This window comes from Leucoraja erinacea, chromosome 34 (assembly GCF_028641065.1).
Source record: "Leucoraja erinacea ecotype New England chromosome 34, Leri_hhj_1, whole genome shotgun sequence".
In the NCBI taxonomy this organism is placed as follows: Eukaryota; Metazoa; Chordata; class Chondrichthyes; order Rajiformes; family Rajidae; genus Leucoraja; species Leucoraja erinaceus.
In genome coordinates, this window is record NC_073410.1 from 12787727 (window position 1) to 12810205 (window position 22479).

General features: G+C 45.0%; 1 protein-coding gene across 3 annotated transcripts in view; it reads right to left on the reverse strand.

Annotated features, from left to right (window-relative positions):
- Positions 1–22479, reverse strand: part of LOC129713010 (paladin-like) — a 162411-nt gene that overhangs the window by 66002 nt on the left and 73930 nt on the right. For all 3 annotated transcript variants that reach the window (XM_055661856.1, XM_055661855.1, XM_055661854.1), the window contains exons 14-18: positions 21264–21443; positions 18640–18837; positions 13375–13515; positions 11267–11338; positions 9095–9235 (exon numbers count right to left, since the gene is read on the reverse strand). In XM_055661856.1, the coding sequence (XP_055517831.1) occupies positions 9095–9235; positions 11267–11338; positions 13375–13515; positions 18640–18837; positions 21264–21443 (732 nt within the window). The remainder of the gene's footprint in view (positions 1–9094; positions 9236–11266; positions 11339–13374; positions 13516–18639; positions 18838–21263; positions 21444–22479) is intronic.

Below are 22479 nucleotides of genomic sequence, written 5' to 3' on the forward strand. Positions count from 1 at the left end.
ATAAGTGCCAATCACTTCAGGAGTCTGCTTTTCCAGACGCACATCTGCAGTAGTGCGCGAGGCGGAAGTGACTTCAACGGTGTCTGGCCATGATTTATATTTTTCTTCCAAATCCCCACTGGCTCACTCCCATCAAAATGTAGTCCCTCACCAAATACTTTCAGTAACGAGTTCCACAAAATCTATGACGTGAGTAGAATCACCAACACAGCAGCAGGTCAGGGATGAATGATCGGGCTCCAGTGCACTTTTGCACATATTCGATCATTAGTTTTTTTTTTCCCCCAGTACTGACGATGGGAATCAAAGTTGTCTCATTGCAGCCAAGAGTCGCCCAACTGGTCACAGAAGATGCAGTGCTGAGAAGGTGGGTGTATCTAGTGTAGGACCACCTCCAGTTTAAATTCCATTTGGAATATTTTGGAGGACCAAGAAACCAAGAACCAAGGAGCAGGTTCTGGTGGAAGGTAGGGGATCGCATGACCAAAAATTGGAGTGTGCGCATTGGCAAATGCCAATCTAAGACACGAGCAGGTTGCAATAGCGCTGGAGTAGGTGCATAATTAAACAAGGGTGCTACCAGGAAACCCAAGGAATTGCAGATGCTAGGTGTTGAGCAAACCACAGAAGACTAGAGGAACTCAGTGGCTCGTGCAACATCTGTGGAGGGAATGGACAGATGACGTTTTGGATTGAGATCCTTCTTCAGACTGATTTATAGTGGAAAGCGGGAAATGAGAGATAAGTGTGGGACAAATCCTAACAAGGATGAATGCAAATATGGTCGGGGGGGTGGGGAGGGGGGGGGGGGTTGTGATGGCAGATGGATGGAGAAATAGTAAGAAGACAAAGGAAGACAAATAAGGAGGGAAGATGGATGAAATGAAAAGCCACAGAGTGGAATATAAGTGGATGGGGAGAGTGGGGAAGGGGAGAGTGGGGAAAGGGAGAGTGGGGAAAGGGAGAGTGGCTTTGGGTCATAGGCATCATCTGCCTCACAGGAACTTTCTTCATGGCCACATTTCCAACTTGCGAATGGTTTGAGTTACAAAACCTGGGGTCAAGCTGTATTAAATCATGGGAGGTCGGGAAAGTGTGAACAAGAATGAGCTATCCTCCTAAACGGAAATCAATACTAACGCTAAGTAGCATTATCTTCTTATGTACTGCAATATTTTGTTGAGAGGACAGTAACCATGGGAGCATTTAAGTTAATTGGAAGGAAGATTAGAGGGAAGGCGAGGACAAACATTTCCCTCACTGGTCATGGAGGTCTCATGCTCACATCCTGAGAGGGTGGCCCAGGCAGAAATGATTGCCACATTTAAGAGGGAGTTAGATGTGGCCCTTGTGGTTAAAGGGATCAGGGGGTATGGAGAGAAAGCAGGTACAGGATACTGAGTTGGATGATCAGTCATGATCATATTGAATGGCGGTGCAGGCTCGAAGGGCCGAATGGCCTACTCCTGCACCTATTTTCTATGTTTACAAAATACGTGGATGTCCATTTCAATATCCATCACTTACAATCTGAAGAAGGGTCTCAACCATTCCTTCCCGCCAGCGATGCTCGCTGGCCCGCTGAGTTACTCTAGCATTTGGTGTCTACCTTCCATCACTTACAAAACTTCTGACAAATAACTGAGCATGGATAAACCTGAAGACCACTTATGCCCAATATCTTCACAGCACCCTTCCTTGCATATGTTATCTATCTATCTATCTATCTATCTATCTATCTATCTATCATATATATATATATGCCTAGAAATTAATCTACGGTCAATAAAGTACGATATCATTGCACAGAAGTCAATGGAGTGGACTTTGAAGACAGAATAACAAAAGCTTTTCACTGTACCTTGGTACATGTGACACTAAACTGAATGGGGAGACCTGATGCTACAATAATGCTGGAGTAACTCAACGGAACAGGCAGCACCGTCCAACCAACGATAAATCCATAGGTACCAATGGGTTTGGTTTTACAAGGAAATACCTACAAATGGGAGTACCCTTGGATATTTGGGCAATATTTTTATTACTGCATTTTCTGCATTGTAGCCTCCAGCTTCACAGTTAAGACTAGTCTTAACACAGCTGGAAATCTATAGTTTTTTAAAACAGTTATTGGAATATCCTTTCCTAGAAACAACCGTTTTTGTGATTAGTGTGGTTTTGAATTCCAGTAAATGCTTACAGCCACCAAACATTTATATTGCATTAAGTGAGGTCCGACATTTCTGTGCCAGTGAAGCGCAAAAGGGCTGTTGCAAAATAAATCACATCAGCCAGCCGATATTCCGTGATGTCTGATTGTGGGACAATCTGTTTATGTGGTGTGGGTTGAATGATAAATATTGGCAAGGACATGGGACAAAGTTTCCTTGCTGTTATTCAGAGTAATGGACTGGGACATTTCATTCCACCAAGAAGGCAGTCAGATGACGTTTTAACCTTGGCACAAGATACTTCAGATGCATCTGTACCAAGCAGATTCCTACTTGCTATACAAGGGATCTAGCCAGAAACTGGGAGCACAGCTGGAATAACTCTGCAGGTCAGGCAGCATCTGCGGAAGGAAATGGACCTTTTGTGTTGAGACCCCTTCTTGGCTGAAAGAGGGGTAGTAGTCAGCATAAAGTGGTGGGGAGGGTGGGCAAGAGTTGGTAAGCGATAGGGATACACGGGTGAGAAAGGATTGTTTTACAGATGGCAGGCATGTGCGGAGAGAAGGATAGAACGAGAGACACAGACTGGGAAGGGATTAGTGGAGAGAAAAAGGCTGGAGATTTTGGACTCTGATGGGAAAGGAAGGTGACGAATGGAACTGAAAGTGGTGTGGTGGTGGTAGTGGCGGCAGAGGGAAGGGAGAGCAAGCAGTAGTGGGGGGGGGGAAGAAGAGGGAAAGGACTTAAAGGGGATGAAATAGTATGATGGGGCTTGGGAGTACGGTAGAAAGAAGGGAGCGTGTGAGAGGCTATTAATCCTCCTGGGTAGTCTACAACCCAACGGCAAGAACATTTTATTCTTCAACTGTAGGTAACCCGCACCCTTCAGCCCCTTTCTCTTATCTCACCTGGTCCTCTCACACACACACCCTTCTTCCCACTTTCACACCCACGCCTCTATCTCCCTGTTTTACCCTTACTCCATACACTGATCTCACTGGATTCCCCTCCCCTCCCCTCCGTCTCCCCATGCGTTCCATTGTTTACCTTCCTTTCCTGTCACATTCCAGAATCCCGTGTTCCCCACTTATTCCCCTCCCAGCCAAGCGCTCCGTCCAACAATCCCTCCTCAATCTGACTCCTCTGCTAACCAACCCCTCCTCGACTATATTCACCCACTACTTGCCAACTCTTGCCGCCCCCTCTTTGCCCGTGGGTTGAAGGTGCCATTGTAATAGAGTTACCAGCAGTCTTGAAATATTTGTCCAGATGATGTGTTCAGATTTTGGAAAAACAAAATTGTCTTGAAACAGGCTGAACTGGGAAAGCCAGCATTTATTGGCCATCTCCGTTTGGTCTTGAGGAGCTTGAAAACGTTCCTGATGCAGGGAAACTTGGAAGCAACAGATTCTAATACTGTTACTGGAGTGGGGCTTGGAGTTGCAAACTTAAGACACAGTTTGGGAGGGAGAACATTAATGCCAGTTCCTCACTTAATGATTGTTTCAATTTACAACGTGCATTCTTGCAGTAACCAAGTGCGATTTAGAGATGGTGCATTCAAATGCCATTGCAGTAAAGTGTAAAAAAACACCCCTGCAAGCACAGAGGGGTCCCCACGCAAGCGATACTATTTGAAGATGGTAAAGGGAGATCTTACCAACAGAACTCTGCCAGAAAAATAATGAATCCCATTAACAAATATAGTGTGTTTCGTGTTGGCCATCTTAACAATACTGAGTCGATGAAGAAATAGGATGTTAATGGAGGCAAGTATCATTGTAATATATTTTTTTTAAAGATCAACTAAATGGCGGAGCAAGCCCAGGGCTTATGTTCACTCTCTCTACCTTTCTCTCAAGTCTACCTTTCAGTCCAGGCTCGTGTCCACCTCTTGTACATAGCAAGACTGATTGTGTTCTGTAAAGCTCCAAGGACGTTTCACTCCATTAGAGAAACATTACAAATGAACCATGTTACTAAATCTTCATATTGGGCATTGACCACAACTCAGAAGTGACTCATGAGCTGCGAAGTCTTTTATAATGACCAAGGATGCAGAAAACATGATGTAATGAAAAGCCTTTGTTCTTTTAGGTGTGTGGTCAAATTTGAACGGCAATTTTGGAATTCCAGGAACCACTTCATTATTACAGAAAGGTTAACATGAAAGGAATCCAAGCGCAAGTTTAAAACAATACACCAAATTGCCTCATAACAGCAAATAAAATAAATCTTACAGCTATTTTATTTCTATTGGTCTCTGTGTCTCAACTTATTTGCACTGTGTTCAATACTGAATACCAACTTTAAGTGAGGGGGAAGGAAATGTAATGTATAATTTACTGCCTGTAGTTCATGATTTGCCATGGGGTCAAGGAAAGAGCGTTCACTTTGCATCCCCGTTTCCACCAATCTTTCCACCACCAAGCACAAGAAGTCCAAGACAGACACCATTGTATGTAGATGCCGAGACGTGTGTTCATCTCTGGCTGAACAACCTCTAATCTTGTGTGTGTGGACTCGATAAGAAGGAGATGATTTGCCATCATGTCAAAAAGTGAAAAGTCCAAAAGACATTTGGACAGATATACTGATAGTAGTCAAATGTAGACAGGTGAGACTAGTGTGAATGGGGCATCTAGGTCAGCATGGGCAAGTTGGGCCGAAGGGCCTGCTTCCATGCTGTACGCTCGTAACAGCCAAACCAGGTGTCATCCAACTCACAGGCCCTGACGCTCACTGGTAAATGCAGCTTCATGGAAGAAACTGACAGAGAAAATCTGAAGTGGCCAAATGGCCCATCGTGTTCTGTTAGTAGAAAAAAAAGATATTACCTAATCCCACCTTCCTGACTGGGTGCATACCCCTGCAGGACAGAACCCTTCAAGCACACAATTGAATGCTTAAGAAGGAACTGCAGATGCTGGAAAATCGAAGGTACACAAAAATGCTGGAGAAACTCAGCGGGTGCAGCAGCATCTATGGGGCAAAGGAAATTGAATGCTGTTTGATCATGCCCAGGGTTTCTGCTTCCACCACTGACCTAGCATTCTCTGGGTGAAAACAGTTCTCATCTCTCTGCTCCTTAGTTTTAAATTAATGGTTCTGGGCTTTAAATATCTACACCATGCAGAATAGGTTCGTCCAGTTTTGCTTTAGAAATACACTTCAATTAATACAGATCCAGTAAGTTTCCCCACAAGCAATTCTGTTCCAATTTGTTTTAAATAAATAGCCTCAATCTATCATATCTTCCCTCTTAGTTTAGACATTCCACATCTGGCATCATCTTCAAACTCCTCTTCACCCTGACCAATGTCACTGAAGAAATCTCGACCCAAAACGTCACCCATTCCTTCTCTCCAGAGATGCTGCCTGTTCCGCTGAGTTCCTCGAGCTTCGTGTGTCTATCTTCAATGTAAACTTATCTTTCCTTTAATTTCATGATGAACTCCAGGCTGTAGTTTAATTTAGTTTAGAGATACAGCATAGAAACAGGCCCCTCGACCCACATTGACCAGAAGTCCCCACACATTAACACTCTCCAACACACACTAGAGACAATTTACATTCATACAAAGCCAATTAGCCTACAAACCTGTACGTCTTTAGAGTGTGGGAGGAAACCGAAGATCTCAGAGAAAACACACGTGGTCACAGGGAGAACGTACATTCTCCATACAGATAGCACCCGTGGTCGGAATCGAACCCAGGTCTTCGGCGCTGTAAGGTAGCAACACTACTGCTGCGTCACCATGCTCAGGCCTCCACTTCCTGGCTCAGAACCGGTGTCGGGTCTGTTATAAGATACGGTCCAGAACAATAACAATTGCCCTTCTTCATCGGCTCTGACATGCCAATGGATGCATTCAACTCCATCAAATGTACATGGCACGATCAATATTTTTGTTCACAGCATGTGGACTGTGTAACTTCACCCCCCACCCAACAGTGCAAGCAGTCTGCAGCCCAACCAAACATCAGAAAGCCAGTAAAAGTAGCCCGTGGCAAATTTGGAGTTCATCTTCACCCCTTGGGATCATTTCCAGGGACACAGATGTGCAGATAGCACTTGAATAAACAAAGATGGGGGCAATTACTAGTCAAAGGGAGTTTAATGACTGTATTGCAGCCGGTCTAAGAAAACATGCTTCTGTTAAAACAGCTCCAACTGCTGCTTCAACTCTTGCTTTATTTGCCCAGCACAGTTTGCCATCTTCGCAACTTAAAATTCTCATTAGTACTTTTCCCTCTCTGCTCCTTGCACCATATGTATCATGCGAATCATCCTACCACAACTAGAGAGCAGTGCTGTACTACCATCTACCTCATTGGTGACCCTCGGACTATCTTTAATTGGACTTCACTGGCTTTACCTTGCACTAAACGTTGTTCCCTTATCATGTATCTACACACTGCAAATGGCTCGATGGCAACCATGTATTGTCTTCCCGCTGACTGGTTAGCACGCAACAAAAGCTTTTCACTGTACCTCATGACAATAAACTAAACTGAAATGGCGGGTCATATGCACACTCACAAATCTGGTTATTGAAATCTATAGACAATTGGGAAGGAATTCAGATTCATGAAAAGCTTGCTTTGCTCTTGGTCTCTGTGCCCATTAACATACCTAATCACTCTTCGTTCTAGACCCCAAGTAAACAGGCCCTTCTGCCCATCGAGTATGTGTTGCCCTTCAATCCTACACTATTCCATTTTGCATCACGGCTAGGATTGGCAACTCGAATGCCCAGGAACAAAGGAGATGACACAAAGTAGTGAACACTGCCCGTTCCATCACGGATACTGATTTCCCCATCATTGGTGGAATCAATAAGAGGCGATGTCTCAAACAGGCAGTCAGCATCTTCAAGGACCCACACCACCACACCACATTCTCATTGCATTTCTGCTGTCAAGGAGGTGGTATAGGACTTTGAAAATTCTAACGTTCAGTTTCAGGAACGGCTTCTTCCCAACAACCATCAGCCAATTGAACACTACAAACTCCAACTAAACTCCGAACTGCCTGGGTTTACTAGGAACGTTTGGCTTTATTGTGTTCTTTGCACCATATTCCCGTGAATAATGACTACTACTGTACAGACCTGTTGTGCCGCTGCTGGGAGTACGAATGCCATTGTTCCAATGCAGTACATGTGACAATGAAATACTCACTCGAGTCTTCCTTAACTCTCGTGTTTATCTTGTACGACCAACTCTCACCACATTCCGCGGGACAGTCACTATCTTTGCAACTTGCATGTGTTTGGCAAGGAGGAGGAATATGGAGCGCACGCAAGTCGCTATAAGGACGACATGCAAACTCTACACAGACAGCACTGGAGGTCAGGGTTAAAGCAAGCCCTCTAAGGTCATAAGAAATAGGAGTAGAATTAGGCCATTCGGCCCATCAGGTCTACTCCGCCATTCAATCCTGGCTGATCTATCTCTCCCTCTTAACCACACTCTCCTGCCTTCTCCCATAACCTCTGACACATACCTGTACTAATCAAGAATCTATCCATCTCAAGACGTGGTCTATGTTTCTGGACCTATTACAAGTATGAGGTGCAATAGTAATTTAAATAAATAAATAAATAAATGGTATCAGGACCTGGTAACGGGAGGTAAAACAACAAAAACAGACTTGGTTGGTAGTCCCCTTTCTGCGGAGTTTAATGTTATAATAGAGCGATTGTTCCTATTTTCTTTTTCTTTCTTTTCTAGGATCTATTTTCTCACTTTACTAAGGGCTTTCTTTTCTCAACACTCTTGCACTTCACGACTCTTGCGCACTTTCTTTACTTGCCTTACTTCTATCTTTTTCTTAAAGCTCAAAAAAAATGAAGCGGTACAAAAAATGTATTAAGATATATGTGTTGTGTAGTATTGTAATTTACCGTACTTCTAATAAAAATAAAATTTAAAAAAAAATAAAAAAAAAGAATCTATCCATCTCCGCCTTAAAAAATATCCACTGACTTGGCATCCCCAGCCTTCTGTGGCAAATAATTCCACAGTTCCACTCTTACAACCATTCCACCTCTCCCTCTGTGTTCCTACCCCACAGACCCATTCACCTTCTGTATTCAATCACGCTGATCGCTCCCCCGACTTGTGTCTGCCGTTTCAGTACTCGTTCCCCAGCTCACCTTTCAAGTTACTTTCTGCATGCGACAAACACACCAACTCTCCAAACGGGATGCAAATATTTAGTCGCAAAGCCGTAATCTTTTTGACAATTATGTTTTGGAAAGAAACAAGTGCAGCTTTGTCTTTTGCTGGGGCAGGGAATAAATAACCAGGTAAAAGCAAGAATGCACAGATCACAAGAATGTACAGACACGGGCAGCTGGTCTACAAAACAGAGCGAGTGCACCACCTAACGGCGATATCCAGTAACAACACTTGCCGAGAAATTCACACACACAGCGCAGGTTTTATACACTGGCCCCTAAAAATCGATCTCTCAAACATAACTCGGCCCTTGACAACTGCAGAGCGAAAACAAATCATTGGCCCATCATGTTCCCCCTTCTGTCAGCCACAGAGTCCTTCACAAATAATGCTGCAATTAAGACACAAGATGCTGGAATGTTGAGCAAAACATTAAGTGGACAAGACATTTATTATCACATACACCAATTGGAGTAGTGAAATTTGACTTGCCATTTGCAGCACACCTGCAGGAACTGGGCCAGGCCGTGGCAGCGTCTATGGAGGGAGACTTCACCCTTTGCTGCAACGACCCTACTCAGTGTTGCCCCATCTAACACTGGTTCCAGGGAACACACCGATTGAGCCGTCGGCCACTGCTCAACCACATGTACTTGCAATAGATGTTCTCATCCCACCCAAGATCAGATTTCTCCGATCACCAGGCGGTTCACCTGGCTGCAGGGACGGTGACCCACCTGCCTGTAAGTGCAGATGATGATCTCTCTCAGGTGGTAATGCATGGGGGTCATGGTCTCGCTCACAGCATCCAGCGCCAGGTCCACTTCCCGCTTCATCTTATGCCCGTCGGGTAGGAGTCGAACAATTTGCATCACAACCTGTGTAAGCAGAGGTTCAAAATTAACGTTAAAATCTGCATATCTGATTTAGTTTGGAGATACGGCGCGGAAACAGGCCCTTCGGCCCATCGAGTCCGCGCTGACCAGAGATCCCCGCATATTAACACTATCCTACACACACTAGGGACTACATTTATACCAATGCCAATTAATTTACAAACCTGTAATCTTTGGAGTAGAAACATAGAAAATAGGTTCAGGAGTAGGCCATTCGGCCCTTCGAGCCTGCACCGCCATTCAATATGATCATGGCTGATCATCCAACTCAGTATCCTGTACCTGCCTTCTCTCTATACCCCCTGATCCTTTTAGCCACAAGGGCCACATCTAACTCCCTCTTAAATATAGCCAATGAACTTGCCTCAACTACTTTCTGTGGCAGAGAATTCCACAGACTCACCACTCTCTGTGTGAAAAATTTTTTCTCATCTCGGTCCTAAAAGACTTCCCCCTTATCCTTAAACTGTGACCCCTTGTTCTGGACTTCCCGAACATCAGGAACAATCTTCCTGCATCTAGCCTGCCCAACCCCTTAAGAATTTTGTAAGTTTCTATAAGATCCCCCTCAATCTTCTAAATTCTAGCGAGTACAAGCCGAGTCTATCCAGTCTTTCTTCATATGAAAGTCCTGCCATCCCAGGAATCAGTCTGGTGAGCCTTCTCTGTACTCCCTCTATGGCAAGAATGTCTTTCCTCAGATTAGGAGACCAAAACTATACGCAATACCCAGGTGTGGTCTCACCAAGGCCCTGTACAACTGCAGTAGAACCTCCCTGCTCCTATACTCAAATCATTTTGCTATGAATGCCAACATACCATTGCTTTCTTCACTGCCTGCTGCACCTGCATGCCTACTTTCAATGATTGGTGTACCATGACACCCAGGTCTCGTTGCATCTCCCCTTTTCCTAATCGGCCACCATTCAGATAATAGCCTGAAACTGAAAGCTGCTCCTGTTCTTACCACCAAAGTGCATAACCTCACATTTATCCACATTATACTGCATCTGCCATGCATTTGCCCATTGTTGTTGGGGAGAATTACAAAGACTCCTGATATCTGAGAAAAGAAATGACCTCATCTCTTTGTTAAATGGGTGACAACTTATTTTTTAAGTCGTAACTACCACTTCTGTAGTCCGCAGCGAATCGTCCGATCAGCTGAGAAGGTTATTGGCTGCAACCTTCCCTCCATTGACGAACTGTACACTGCAAGGGCCAGGAAGCGAGCAGGTAAGATCATCTCTGACCTTTCTCACCCTGGCCACAAACTCTTTGAATCATTTCCCTCTGGAAGGCGACTCCGGACTGTCAAAGCTGCCACAGCCAGACATAAAGACAGCTTTTTTCCAGGAGTAGTAGCTCTACTCATAGAAACATAGAAACCTAGAAAATAGCTGCAGGAGGAGGCCATTCGGCCCTTCGAGCCAGCGCCGCCATTCATTGTGATCATGTACTCAATAATCAAAAATCTGTAGCCTCCTTTTGCTCTGGTATTTTATTTAATTCACATGTTTAATCGATAATGTTTTATTATTAATGTTTAATGTTTTATGTGTCATTCCTAACTGTCACTGTATTTCATGTTGTCACGCGGGTGGAGCACCAAGGCAAATTCCTTGTATGTGAATACTTGGCCAATAAACATATTCATTCATTCATTATAGTCTTCCACAGAAGGGAGATTGGAAGAACATAAGGAAATTCAGTGGCGTGGGAAGGAACTGCAGATGTTGGTTTAAATCGAAGATAGACACATAATACTGGAGTAAATCAGCGGGACAGGCAGCATCTCTGGAGAAGGGTCTCGACCTGAAACATCACCCATTCCTTCTCCCCAGAGATGCTGCCTGTCCCGCTGAGTTACTCCAGCATTTTGTGCCTACTTAGGAAATACAGTGGTAGACATTGTGAATATTATGGACGGTAAGTTTGTGAATAGTATCTGTGCACAGAGCTTCGAGTGATCTCTGAGATCATGTCTAGCTGACGAGGTGATTTTCCACAAACCTCAAATTCTCCCTTTGTGTATTTGGCATCGGGTACACTCACAAGTTCATCCTCGTTGTGTTCGGGAATACCCTGAAATAAGAACAGGAAACAGCATGAGCAGGTGGTTAGTTTGCTGCTTAAATCAGTGTTGAACAATGGAAAAGTGTGTAAGGGAGCAATGTCCTTAAAACATCCCAGCCCACAGAACCCAAGGTTGTAGAGCTTCAAGTACAGTCAAGTTGGCGTGCAATTTCAGAATGCTATTTCCCCCCCTTGGCTCACAAGGGAAACATTTTTCTTTGGTTATCCAGGTATTTGATCAAAGACAGCTGCACACACCAACCCCAGCCTTCACCCACTGTCTAGACATGGCATGTTCCATTAGACAGCAATCCCAAGAGCTGCCTTTCCCTTTTTATATTCATTCCCAGGATGTTCCCAATAAATTCCAGCATTAGCAAAGGTATTTGCACAGTGCTGTCGGGTAGGAACGCCAGGAATGGGACCCACTGGCAAGGAATGAATGGTGATACATTTCCAAATGAGGGTGGCCTGCAACATGGAGCGGACTGCAAGTGGTGTCCCCCAGTGGCTGCTGTCTTGAATTCTCTGGTTATGGAGGTTACAGAATCAGGAGTTGTAGGAGCCATGGTGGACGGATGCAGTGAAGACCGTCTTTGTCCCGGCTGGTGTTGAATTTCTTGGAAAAATGGAAAATATTGCATCAACTTTTGATGTGCCTTGTATATGCTGGGAACGCCTTGGAGAGAGAAGGCGAGTCACTTGTAACGGCCTTACTGCAGACAACACGGTCAAAACTTAACTCTTGTGAAAAGAGAAACAAGGAATCGCAGGTGCCCGTTTACAAAAAAAAGTGCTTGAGTAACTCAGCAGGTAAAATCAGCATCCCTGGAGAACATGGATAGGTGATGTTTCAGGTCGGGACCCTTCTTCAGATATTTTTTTTTCCTCTTCTGAATAGGTCTGGCAAGCGCCAGGTTGCATTAAACCACGATATTAAAATAGAAAAAAGCAAAAAGCAAATGGACAGACCAGATGCCAAATGTTCAGGCAGAGCAAAGTCACTTAAAGTCCCTCCTCACAAACGTCTGGGGACTGGCGTCCAGATTGAAAGAGCTGTTCTACAGACTAGTGAGTCAATTACCTGATAACATCCTACTCACACAATCACAGCTGACAGGCAACAGGTCAGACTGCTCTGCCCTGGGTTATGTGCAGCAGGGCAGAGTCACCAGGTCAGCAGAGTGATGCCGGCCCTGGGGATCTCAACATTTGCCTGCAGACCCAACCCACGTCTCACGGCAAAAGGCAGAACACAACATACAAAACAACGTTCGGTAGATACCAGGAAACTGGCGATGGCAGGACATCATGGCTAAAGGCACGGGGGAGGGGGGGGGGGGTAGGGGATGTTGTCCAGGCCACTGCAATCTGTCTTTAGAGCTGTGATGTTGCAGTCCAGTAAATCCATATACATCGCATATATCTGCATTAACTCGTTTCTTGATTTAAAAAAGAATAGAAATAAAAGTGGAAAGTAAGCGAATCGTGAAGGTGCATTGCTGAAGAAGTTACGTTAGGGAAGGATTAGAGAGAGTCTCAGGAAATAAGACCCTAGCGATGGATAAAAAAAGAAGAAAGGAAAATCAATCGTGGAAAAAAGGATTCACAAAAATTTTATTTTATACCACAGGTCCGGTGGTCACAGAGTTGTAATCATAAATGCAGGCCAGTTTGGATGATCTCTGACTCTGGAGCTAGCTCTAAGTGTAATGTTTCGAGTTTGAAATCAGCTGTTGGTATCATAAAATTTAAGTATAAGCTTTTTTCCGAGCCCTAATTAATTATTTCCTTTAAACATATTTAATTCTGTTACCTCATTCAAAAATGATCTATCTACTTTTCAAATAGTTCGTTCCAGAATTTTGGATTTTTAAAAACAAAAGAGTGCTGTTATTGATCGATTGATGCAGGATGGTATCAGGGCCCTTCAGTCCACCGCGTCCATGCCCGCCATTGATCACCAGTTCACACTAGTTCTAACTTCTCCCACTTTCACATCACACAGTCATCAATAACCTGGTGACCAGTGTACAATCACCAACCTTGATGTGCCAGAAAATGAGCACAGCGATCACCATGGCCGTTGTGGTCCTTCCTTTTCCACTGTGGCAGTTAATGACAACCGCTGAACATGAATCCTCTGTCAAAACCATTTTTACGGCTTCCATCAACTTATCAAAGTCCTTGTGAGAAATCAAAAATTCCGTGATTAATGAGAAACATCATATGAATCCAGACAGAAGTTCTCAACGTTTATCGTACAAAAGCTTCTGTCAATTATTATCCTTTCTTGCATTGAAATGTCATGCTGTGTCCAACATTTGGCCATTTTGTGGTGTGCAGGAGGATTCAGGGGTGAAGCCAAGTTTAATAATCTGCTGAAAAAACTGTGCTGGAGTCGCTCAGCGGGTCAGGCAGCATTTGAGGAGGACATAGATAGGTGAAGTTTTGGGTCAATATCCTTCTTCGGACTGAAGAGGAGAATCGGCCCAAAACGGCACCTATCCATTTTATTTTCAGATGCTGCCTGACCTGCTGAGCTATTCCAACATTGAAATCTTCCCTTGCAAAACATCTTCTGCAGTTCCTCATTTCTTCAATAACCTGCATATCCCTGTGAAGATTGTCACTTAGATAAGGATGGTCCGTGTGCACTTAGCATTGTAAACAAGATGAAGTGGGGGATAGGAAATGTCAAATTAGATCCGGAAATGGAACACACAGAGTTAAAGGAAGGGAAATTGTAGGGTTGGTTGGGTAACTGCAGCTGTGAAATAATTGGAACAGATTTACTCTGAGAGCTGCAGTTGGTTTTCGTTCTCAGGTATTCACACCTGGTGAATGTCACCTGGTGATATTGCAAGTTTGTAGTCATTAGTCATTCTGGCTTGGCCGAGCAAAAGGGCAAACGTGTCACGCTTCCAAAATGCCAGCGAGATCTCTCCTTCACAACAGTTCAAGCATAGCCAGTGAATAGAATAAAAACAATTGCCAGCGGGGTGAGATTTGCTTGCCTACAGTTGGTGATTACCTACTTGCTTGAATACAAATGGTGGCGCAGCGGTAGAGTTGCTGCCTTACAGCGCCAGAGGCCCGGGTTCAGTCCTGACTACGGGGTGATGTTGGGACAGAGTTTGCACATTCCCCCTGTGACGTTTTCTCCGGTTTCCTCCCACTCTCCAAAGGCGTACAGGTTTTTAGGCTAATTGGCTTGGTAAAATTGTAAATTGTCGCGAGTGTGTGTAGATAATGTTAATGTGCTGGGATCGCTGGAAAGTGCGGACTCAGTGGGCTGAAGGGCCTGTTTCCGCGCTGTGTCTCTACACTAAACTAAACAAATAGGCTTGATTTAAAGTGTTTAAGAAGGAACTGCAAATGCTGGAAAATCGGTAGACAAAAATGCTGGAGAAACTCTGCAGGTGCGGCAGCATCTATGGAGCGATGGAAATAGGCAACATTTCAGACCGAAACCCTTCTTCAGACTGATGTGGGGTGAGGGGGAATGGAAGAAGAAAGGAAGACGAGGAGCCAGGGGGCTGAGGGAGAACTGAGAAGGGGAGGAGACAGTGAGGACTAACTGAAATTGGAGAAGTCAATGTTCATGCCGCTGGGGTATAAACTGCCCAAGCGAAATATGAGGTGCTGCTCCTCCAATTTCCAGTGGTCCTCACTCTGGCCATGGAGGAGGCCCAGGACAGAAAGGTCAGATTCGGAATGGGAGGGGGAGTTGAAGTGCTGAGCCACCGGGAGATCAGGTTGGTTATTGCGAGCCAAGCGGAGGTGTTCGGCGAAGCGATCACCAAGCCTACGCTTGGTCTCACCGATGTAGATCAGCTGACATCTAGAGCAGCGGGTGCAATAGATGAGGTTGGAGGAGGTGTAAAATGTGTTTTGTAATGTTTGGGGGGGTGTATTTGTGAAGGTTGGCTCTCTCTGGATGAACAATCCAAATACTCCAAGGGATCCATTCCCACATTAGACCAGTGATTACATTTTACTTGATTGGTTGTAAAATATTTGTTGTGTTCTAGTGTCTTGAAAGGTGTGTTATCTCTTCTGATAGAACAAGTATCTCTTCTGATAGTATCTATGCAATGTGGTTACTTAAAGACAGAGAAGGACCCCATGGGTCAAACTTTGCTTATTTCCCTGTAGTTCTGCAAAGTATTGCTTCATACATGCTCATCATCTCTCTTTTGATTGTTAGTCATAGAGATATTCAGCACAGAAACAGGCTCTTCCACCCAGCTTGTCCCCAGCAACTAAGGTGCCCCATCTACACTCGTCCTCCCTGCCTATCATGTACATGTCCACATGTCCTTTAAATGTTGTTATAGTTTCCATCTTAACTACGTGCTCTAGCAGCACATTCTACATACACGCCGTCCTCTGTGTGAAAGGTTTCCCATTCAATTCCTATTAAATAGTCCCCCACGCAATTATCAAAAAAGCTCATCAGCGCCTCTACTTCCTGAGTAGATTACGGAGAGTCAGTTTGTCAAGGAGGACTCTCTCTAACTTCTACAGGTGCACAGTAGAGAGCATGCTGACCGGTTGCATCGTGGCTTGGTTTGGCAACTTGAGCGCCCTGGAGAGGAAAAGACGACAAAAAGTAGTAAACTTTGCCCAGTCCATCATCGGCTCTGACCTTCCTTCCATCGAGGGGATTTATCGCAGTCGCTGCCTCAAAAAGGCTGGCAGTATCATCAAAGACCCACACCATCCTGGCCACACACTCATCTCCCTGCTACCGTCAGGTAGAAGGTACAGGAGCCTGAAGACTGCAACAACCAGGTTCAGGAATAGCTACTTCCCCACAGCCATTAGGCTATTAAACCTGGCTCGGACAAAACTCTGATTATTAATAACCACTTTCTGCTATTTGCACTTTATCAGTTTATTTATTCATGTGTGTATATATTTATATCATGGTATATGGACACATTTATCTGTTTTGTAGTAAATGCCTACTATTTTCTGTGTGCTGAAGCAAAGCAAGAATCTCATTGTCCTATACAGGGACACATGACAATAAACTCACTTGAACTTGAACTCTCACCTTAAGCCAATGCCTTCCAGTTCTTGATTCCCCAACTCTGGGTAAAAAAAAATATTTGGATCTACCTATCTATTCCCACCCTGATCTTATACACCTCTATAAGATCACCTCTCATCCTGCTACGCTCCAAAGAATAAAGTCCTAGCCTGCCCAACCTCTCCCTATAACTCAGGCCCTCAAGTCCTGGCAACATCCTCGTAGATATTCTCTGCAGCTTAACAATATTTTTCCTATAGCGGGATGTCCAAAACTGAACACAATACTCCACCCGTAGCCTCACCAGCGCCTTGTACAGCTGTAACATCCCAACCTCTACACTTAATACCCTGACGATGGAGGCCAATGTACCAAAGGTCTTCATGACCACTCTTTCTACCTTCAATGCCACTTTCAAAGAACGATGTACCTGTTATATGTCATCAATCTGCTCTGCAACACTGCCCAGAGTCCTGCCATTTACAGTGAAGGTCCTGTCCTGGTTTGACTTCCCCACACCTCACATTCATCTACTACACTAGGGTGTCATTTACAGCGGTTAATTAACTGTCCAAGCATATCTCTGGGCTATGGGCAATTGAGGAAATTCAGAGTGTCTCCGAGGATCCTCCAGTGCTTCTACGCAGCGGCGGTGGAAAGTATCTTGTCCGGGAACATTACCATCTGGTTTGGGAATTGCTCTGCCAAGGACATGAAGGCTCTGCAGAGAGTAGTACGTTCGGCTGAACGTACTATGGGAACTTCACTTGCCCCCCTGCAGGAACTATACATCAGGAGGTGCAACTCCAGAGCCAACAATATCATGAGAGACCCCTTCCACCCCTGCAACGGACTGTTCCAGCTGCTACGGTCAGGCAAACGCCTCCGTTGCAATACGGTGAGAACGGAGAGGTTGAGAAGGAGTTTCTTCCCAGAGGCCATTCGGACTGTAAACGCCTATCTCACCAGGGACTAACTCTACTGAACGTTTTTCCTTCCATTATTTATTATGTAAAAGAATATGTGTGTTATGATTGTGTTTATAGTTTGTTTGGTTGTTTGTCTTTTGCACAAAAGTCCGCGAGCATTGCCACTTTCATTTCACTGCACATCTCGTATGTGTATGTGACAAATAAACTTGACTTGACTTGACTTGACTTGGGAGGAAACCAGAGCACCCAGGGAAATGGAGACTGTGGAAACTCTACACAGCTCCTCATATCAAGATCGAACCTAGATCGCTAGAGGGCGCAATAGTAACTGCTGAGCCTCAATGCCTCCTGAGATGATTAAAAATGGGTGCACGTGGCATCACTATGATCAGCAGTGGTTTAACCAAAACCATTTCACATGTTGAAGATCTAATAGGACCAAACTGTTTCATTTGTGTCTGCTTCAGAAATAAACATGCACGTCAAAACACCCACACACAAATGTAAGGCAAGTCCACTGCCCCTATCCGGGTGTAAACAGGCATCCATTGACTGGTTGGATCATTGATGCAGAGGGCGAAAATGGTCAGTTCCCCACGGCAACGTGGAAGTCAGAGTAAAGGACAAACGATGCAAGGCAAGGATGTTCATGGCCACGTCTAATTACTGGGTGATTATCTAATTACTGGGTGATAACATGTATACTACTGGGCAGTTAGTTGGACTTCTACCGTTCTAAGCTGAGATAGCCACTCGCTATATTTTACTGTTCCAGGAGAACAACTGGATTTTTCCCAATTGTTCTCCAGTAAAGTCATAGATTAAAACGGCAAACGTCACAACACATATTGCCTACTGTACGCAACGTATAATCATTGGATGATCCGGTGCTCTGGGTTCCAGGTTTTCCCATTTTCCCATCCACACCCTACACGCTAGGGACAATTTACAGAGGTCAATTATCTTATAAACCCGCACGTCTTTGGGATGTGGGGGGAAACCAGAGCGCCAAGCGGAAACCCACGTGGCCACAGGGAGAACGTGCAAACTCCACACAGACAGCACCCAAGGTCAGGATTGAGCCTGGATCTCTGGCGCTGTGAGGCAGCAGCTCAACCTGCTGCACCACAGCTAGACATAAGAGTTAGATGCTAAATGGTAAGCTGGGCATCAACATGAAGCAATAACTCTGTAGGTTCAGACTGCAGGGAGGGAGAGTTAAAATGCCACCATGTAGGGCACTGTGGCATCAGAACAAACATCCACCGCCTCTGGCTTTACTCCACCAAAGAGACGCTTTCTGTAGTTCTCTCTCAACTATAATATCCCGTTACAATTACCGTTTCTCTCGGAGCGCCGCAGTCCAGGATGGGGATACGTCTGTAAACCAGGCCTGGATGGGAACCTTTCAGCTGGTTGAATATCTCCTGCATGGTGAGGCAGCTTTTAAACAGTTTCATCTGCTTCTCCCGGCCAGTGCGCACTTCAAGCAACTTCTGCGATGCCAGGATCTCATTTTTAAGGCTGCTCTCTAGTTCCTTCGAGAAGAATAAAACCGTGCAATTAACAAAACCCGTCCCTTTACCTCCCCCCTCGACTCCGTTCAAGGACCCAAGCAATCGTTCCAGGTGCGACAGAGGTTTACCTGCATCTCTTCCAACCTCATCTATTGCGTCCGCTGCTCTAGATGTCAGCAGATCTATATCGGTGAGACCAAGCGGAGGTTGGGCGATCGTTTTGCCGAACACCTCGCTCGGTCCGCAATAACCAAGCTGACCTCCCGGTGGCTCAGCACTTCAACTCCCCCTCCCACTCCGCCTCCGACCTCTCTGTCCTGGGTCTCCTCCATGGCCACAGCGAGCAGCACCGGAAATTGGAGGAACAGCACCTCATATTCCATTTGGGGAGTCTGCATCCCGGGGGCATGAACATCGAATTCTCCCAATTTTGTTAGTCCTTGCTGTCTCCTCCCCTTCCTCAGCCCCCCTGCTGTCTCCTCCCATCCCCCAGCCTTCGGGCTCCTCCTCCTTTTCCCTTTCTTGTCCCCGCCCCCGCCCCCGATCAGTCTGAAGAAGGGTTTCGGCCCGAAACGTTGCCTATTTCCTTCGCTCCATAGATGCTGCTGCACCCGCTGAGTTTCTCCAGCTTTTTTGTGTAACCCCAGAATTATATTCATCTGCTTTTCGTTTGATGGGAACCTTTAAGCTGGCTTTACCCCCCATCAAAGAGACAAACTGCGATGGCTTCTGCTCATCCCAAACACAAATCAGTGGCTTCTTTCACTTTTTGTAGCATGGACATTGCTGGCAAGATAAACGTTTGCTACCCGTCCCGGACTGCCCTGTGGGTGTGGTGGTGAGTTCACCTCTCGAGTCACTGTTGGCAGTGTGATGCAGTGCTTGTGGACGGGGAGTCCCGGGGGTAAGATACAGTGAGGAAGAAAGACCAGCAATATATTTCCAAGTCAGGACAGAGTACGACTTGGCGATAAACCCAAGATAGACACAAAAAGCTGGAGTAACTCAGCGGGACAGGCAGCATCTCTGGAGAGAAGGAATGGGTGACGTTTCGGGTCGAGACCCTTCTTCAGACTAGTCAGGGAAAAGGAAATCAAGAGATATAGATGATGATGTAGAGAGATATAGAACAATGAATGAAAGATGCACAAAAGTAACAATGATACAGGAAACAGGCCATTGTTAGCTGTTTGTTGGGTGGAAAACGAGAAGCTGGTGCAACTTGGGTGGGAGAGGGAGAGGGAAAGGGAATGCCGGGGTTACTTGAAGTTAGAGAAATTAATATTCATACCACTGGGCTGCAAGATGCCCAAGCGAAATATGAGATGCTGTTCCTCCAATTTGCATTTAGCCTCACTCTGACAATGGAGGAGGCCTAGGACAGAAAGGCCAGTGTGGGAATGGGAAGGGGAATTAAAGTGTTTAGCAACCGGGAGATCAGGTAGGTACAGGCAGACTGAGCGAAGGTGTTCAGCGAAACGATCCTGTTGGGTGCAGGCTCGAAGGGCCAAATGGCCTCCTCCTGCACCTATTTTCTATGTTTCTATTTTCTTTGGGGGCAGTGTTCACATGCACCTCTGGGCTTGTCCTTCTTGGTAGTGGAAGTAGGTGTCAGAAAGGTTACAAGGTTAATTGCCGGGATGGCGGGACTGTCATATGCTGAGAGAATGGAGCAGCTGGTCTTGTACACTCTGGAGTTTAGAAGGATGTGGAGAACTCATTGAAACATATAGGCTTGGACACTCTAGAGGCAGAAAACATGTTCCCGATGTTGGGGGGAGTCCAGAACCAGGGGCCACAGATTAAGAATAAGGAGTAAGCCATTTAGAATGGAGACAACAAAACAATTTTTTTCACAGAGAGTGGTGAGTCTGTGGAATTCTCTGCCTCAGAGCGCGGTGGAGGCAGGTTCTCTGGATGCTTTCAGGAGAGAGCTAGATAGTGCTCTTAAAGATAGTGGAGTCAGGGGATATGGGGAGAACGCAGAAATGGGGTACTGATTGGGGATGATCAGCCATGATTACATTGAATGGCGTTGCTGGGTCGAAGGGCCGAATGGCCTACTCCTGCACCTATTGACTATTGTCTATTGTCTAAAGTAACTTCAGTTCATTTTGTAACTATTTTTCAATGGTGACTTCAAAAGCAATTTACTGATTATTACGTTTTTTTTTAATCTCCTGAAGCTGAGAAAAGTGTTGTATAAAGCAAGTGCTTGGCTTTCATATTTTATATTAAATCTGCACATCTGTTTTCATGGAGACAATATTTATTTAGATAATAGATGGAACAACCATATCTGCAGATGCTTCATTGAAAGATACAGATGGAAACGGACCCTTTAGCCCACCGAGTCCACGGCAACCATCCATCACCCGTTCTATGTTTTCCCAATTTTGAATGCTTGATGTTGTTAATTTCAAGCAAACCTTGCAAAGATTACTCACCTCCAATTGCTCTGGTGACTCTGTAGGTACATGGATTGGCCGCTCGAAGCAGGATGGTTCCCGAGGAGTGTACATTTGGCCGTTCCCTTCCAGCACCACTTCGTCTCGCAAAGTCATCCAAAGAATGTTGGTGTAGTTCCTCTTGCTCTCCGTCAGGTAACTCAGGACCAAGCCACATGCCTGTCAGTAGGAAATGATTCAAGTTGGTGATACCGACAGGTCTCATTTGATTCAACCATCAGTGACAGAATCACACTTAAAATGGGTGGCACGGTGGTGCAGCGGTAGAACTACTACCTTACAGCGCCAGAGAACCGGGTTTGACCCTGACTACAGGTGCTTATCTCTAACGAGTTTGTACGTTCTCCCCGTGACCTGCGTGGGTTTTCCCCGAGATCTTCAGTTTCCTCCCACACTCCAAAGACGTACAGGTTAGTAGGTTTAATTGGCTTGGTATCAATGTAAAATTGTCCCTATGTGTGTGGGGTAGTGTTAGTGTGTGGGGATCACTGGTCGGTGTAGTCTCGGTGGGCCGAAGGGCCTGTTTCCGCGCTATTTTTCTAACACAAAAAACTAAGAGTAGGCAGATTATGGTTCTGACTTTTAATCTCCCAGGTCAAATTTTCCAAAATGTTAAACAACAGTTTTGAATTTTTGTCCATTTCTTCATCCACATTAAATGTGGTTGAATAAAATATTGGTTTTACACCAGATATTCATTAAGCGGCTGACAGTTCAAATGGTATTGTTCATTTGAAACATTGCTTTATTCCCCTCAGAGTTTTATTTTGACAGTTTTTCAACACTTTTAGCATCAAATGTGTAAATTATGAAATGTAGACACAATGAACTGTAGATACTAGTTTATAAAAAAAGACACAAGGTCATGAGGTCATAAGAGACATTAGCAGAATTAGGCCATTTGGCCCATCAAGTCTTGACCCCAATATTCAATCATGGCTGATCTATCTCTCCCTCCTAAACTCATTCTCCTGCCTTCTCTTCATAACCCTTGACACTCATACTAATCAAGAATCTATCTATCTCTGCCTTAAAAATATCCATTGATGGCCTCCACAGCCTTCTGTGGCAAAGAATTCCACAGATTCACCACCCTCTGACTAACAAAATTGCTCCTCGTCTTCCTAAAGGAACAGCCTTTAATTCTGAGGCTGTGCCCTCTAGTCCTAGACTTTCCCATCGGTGGAAACATCCT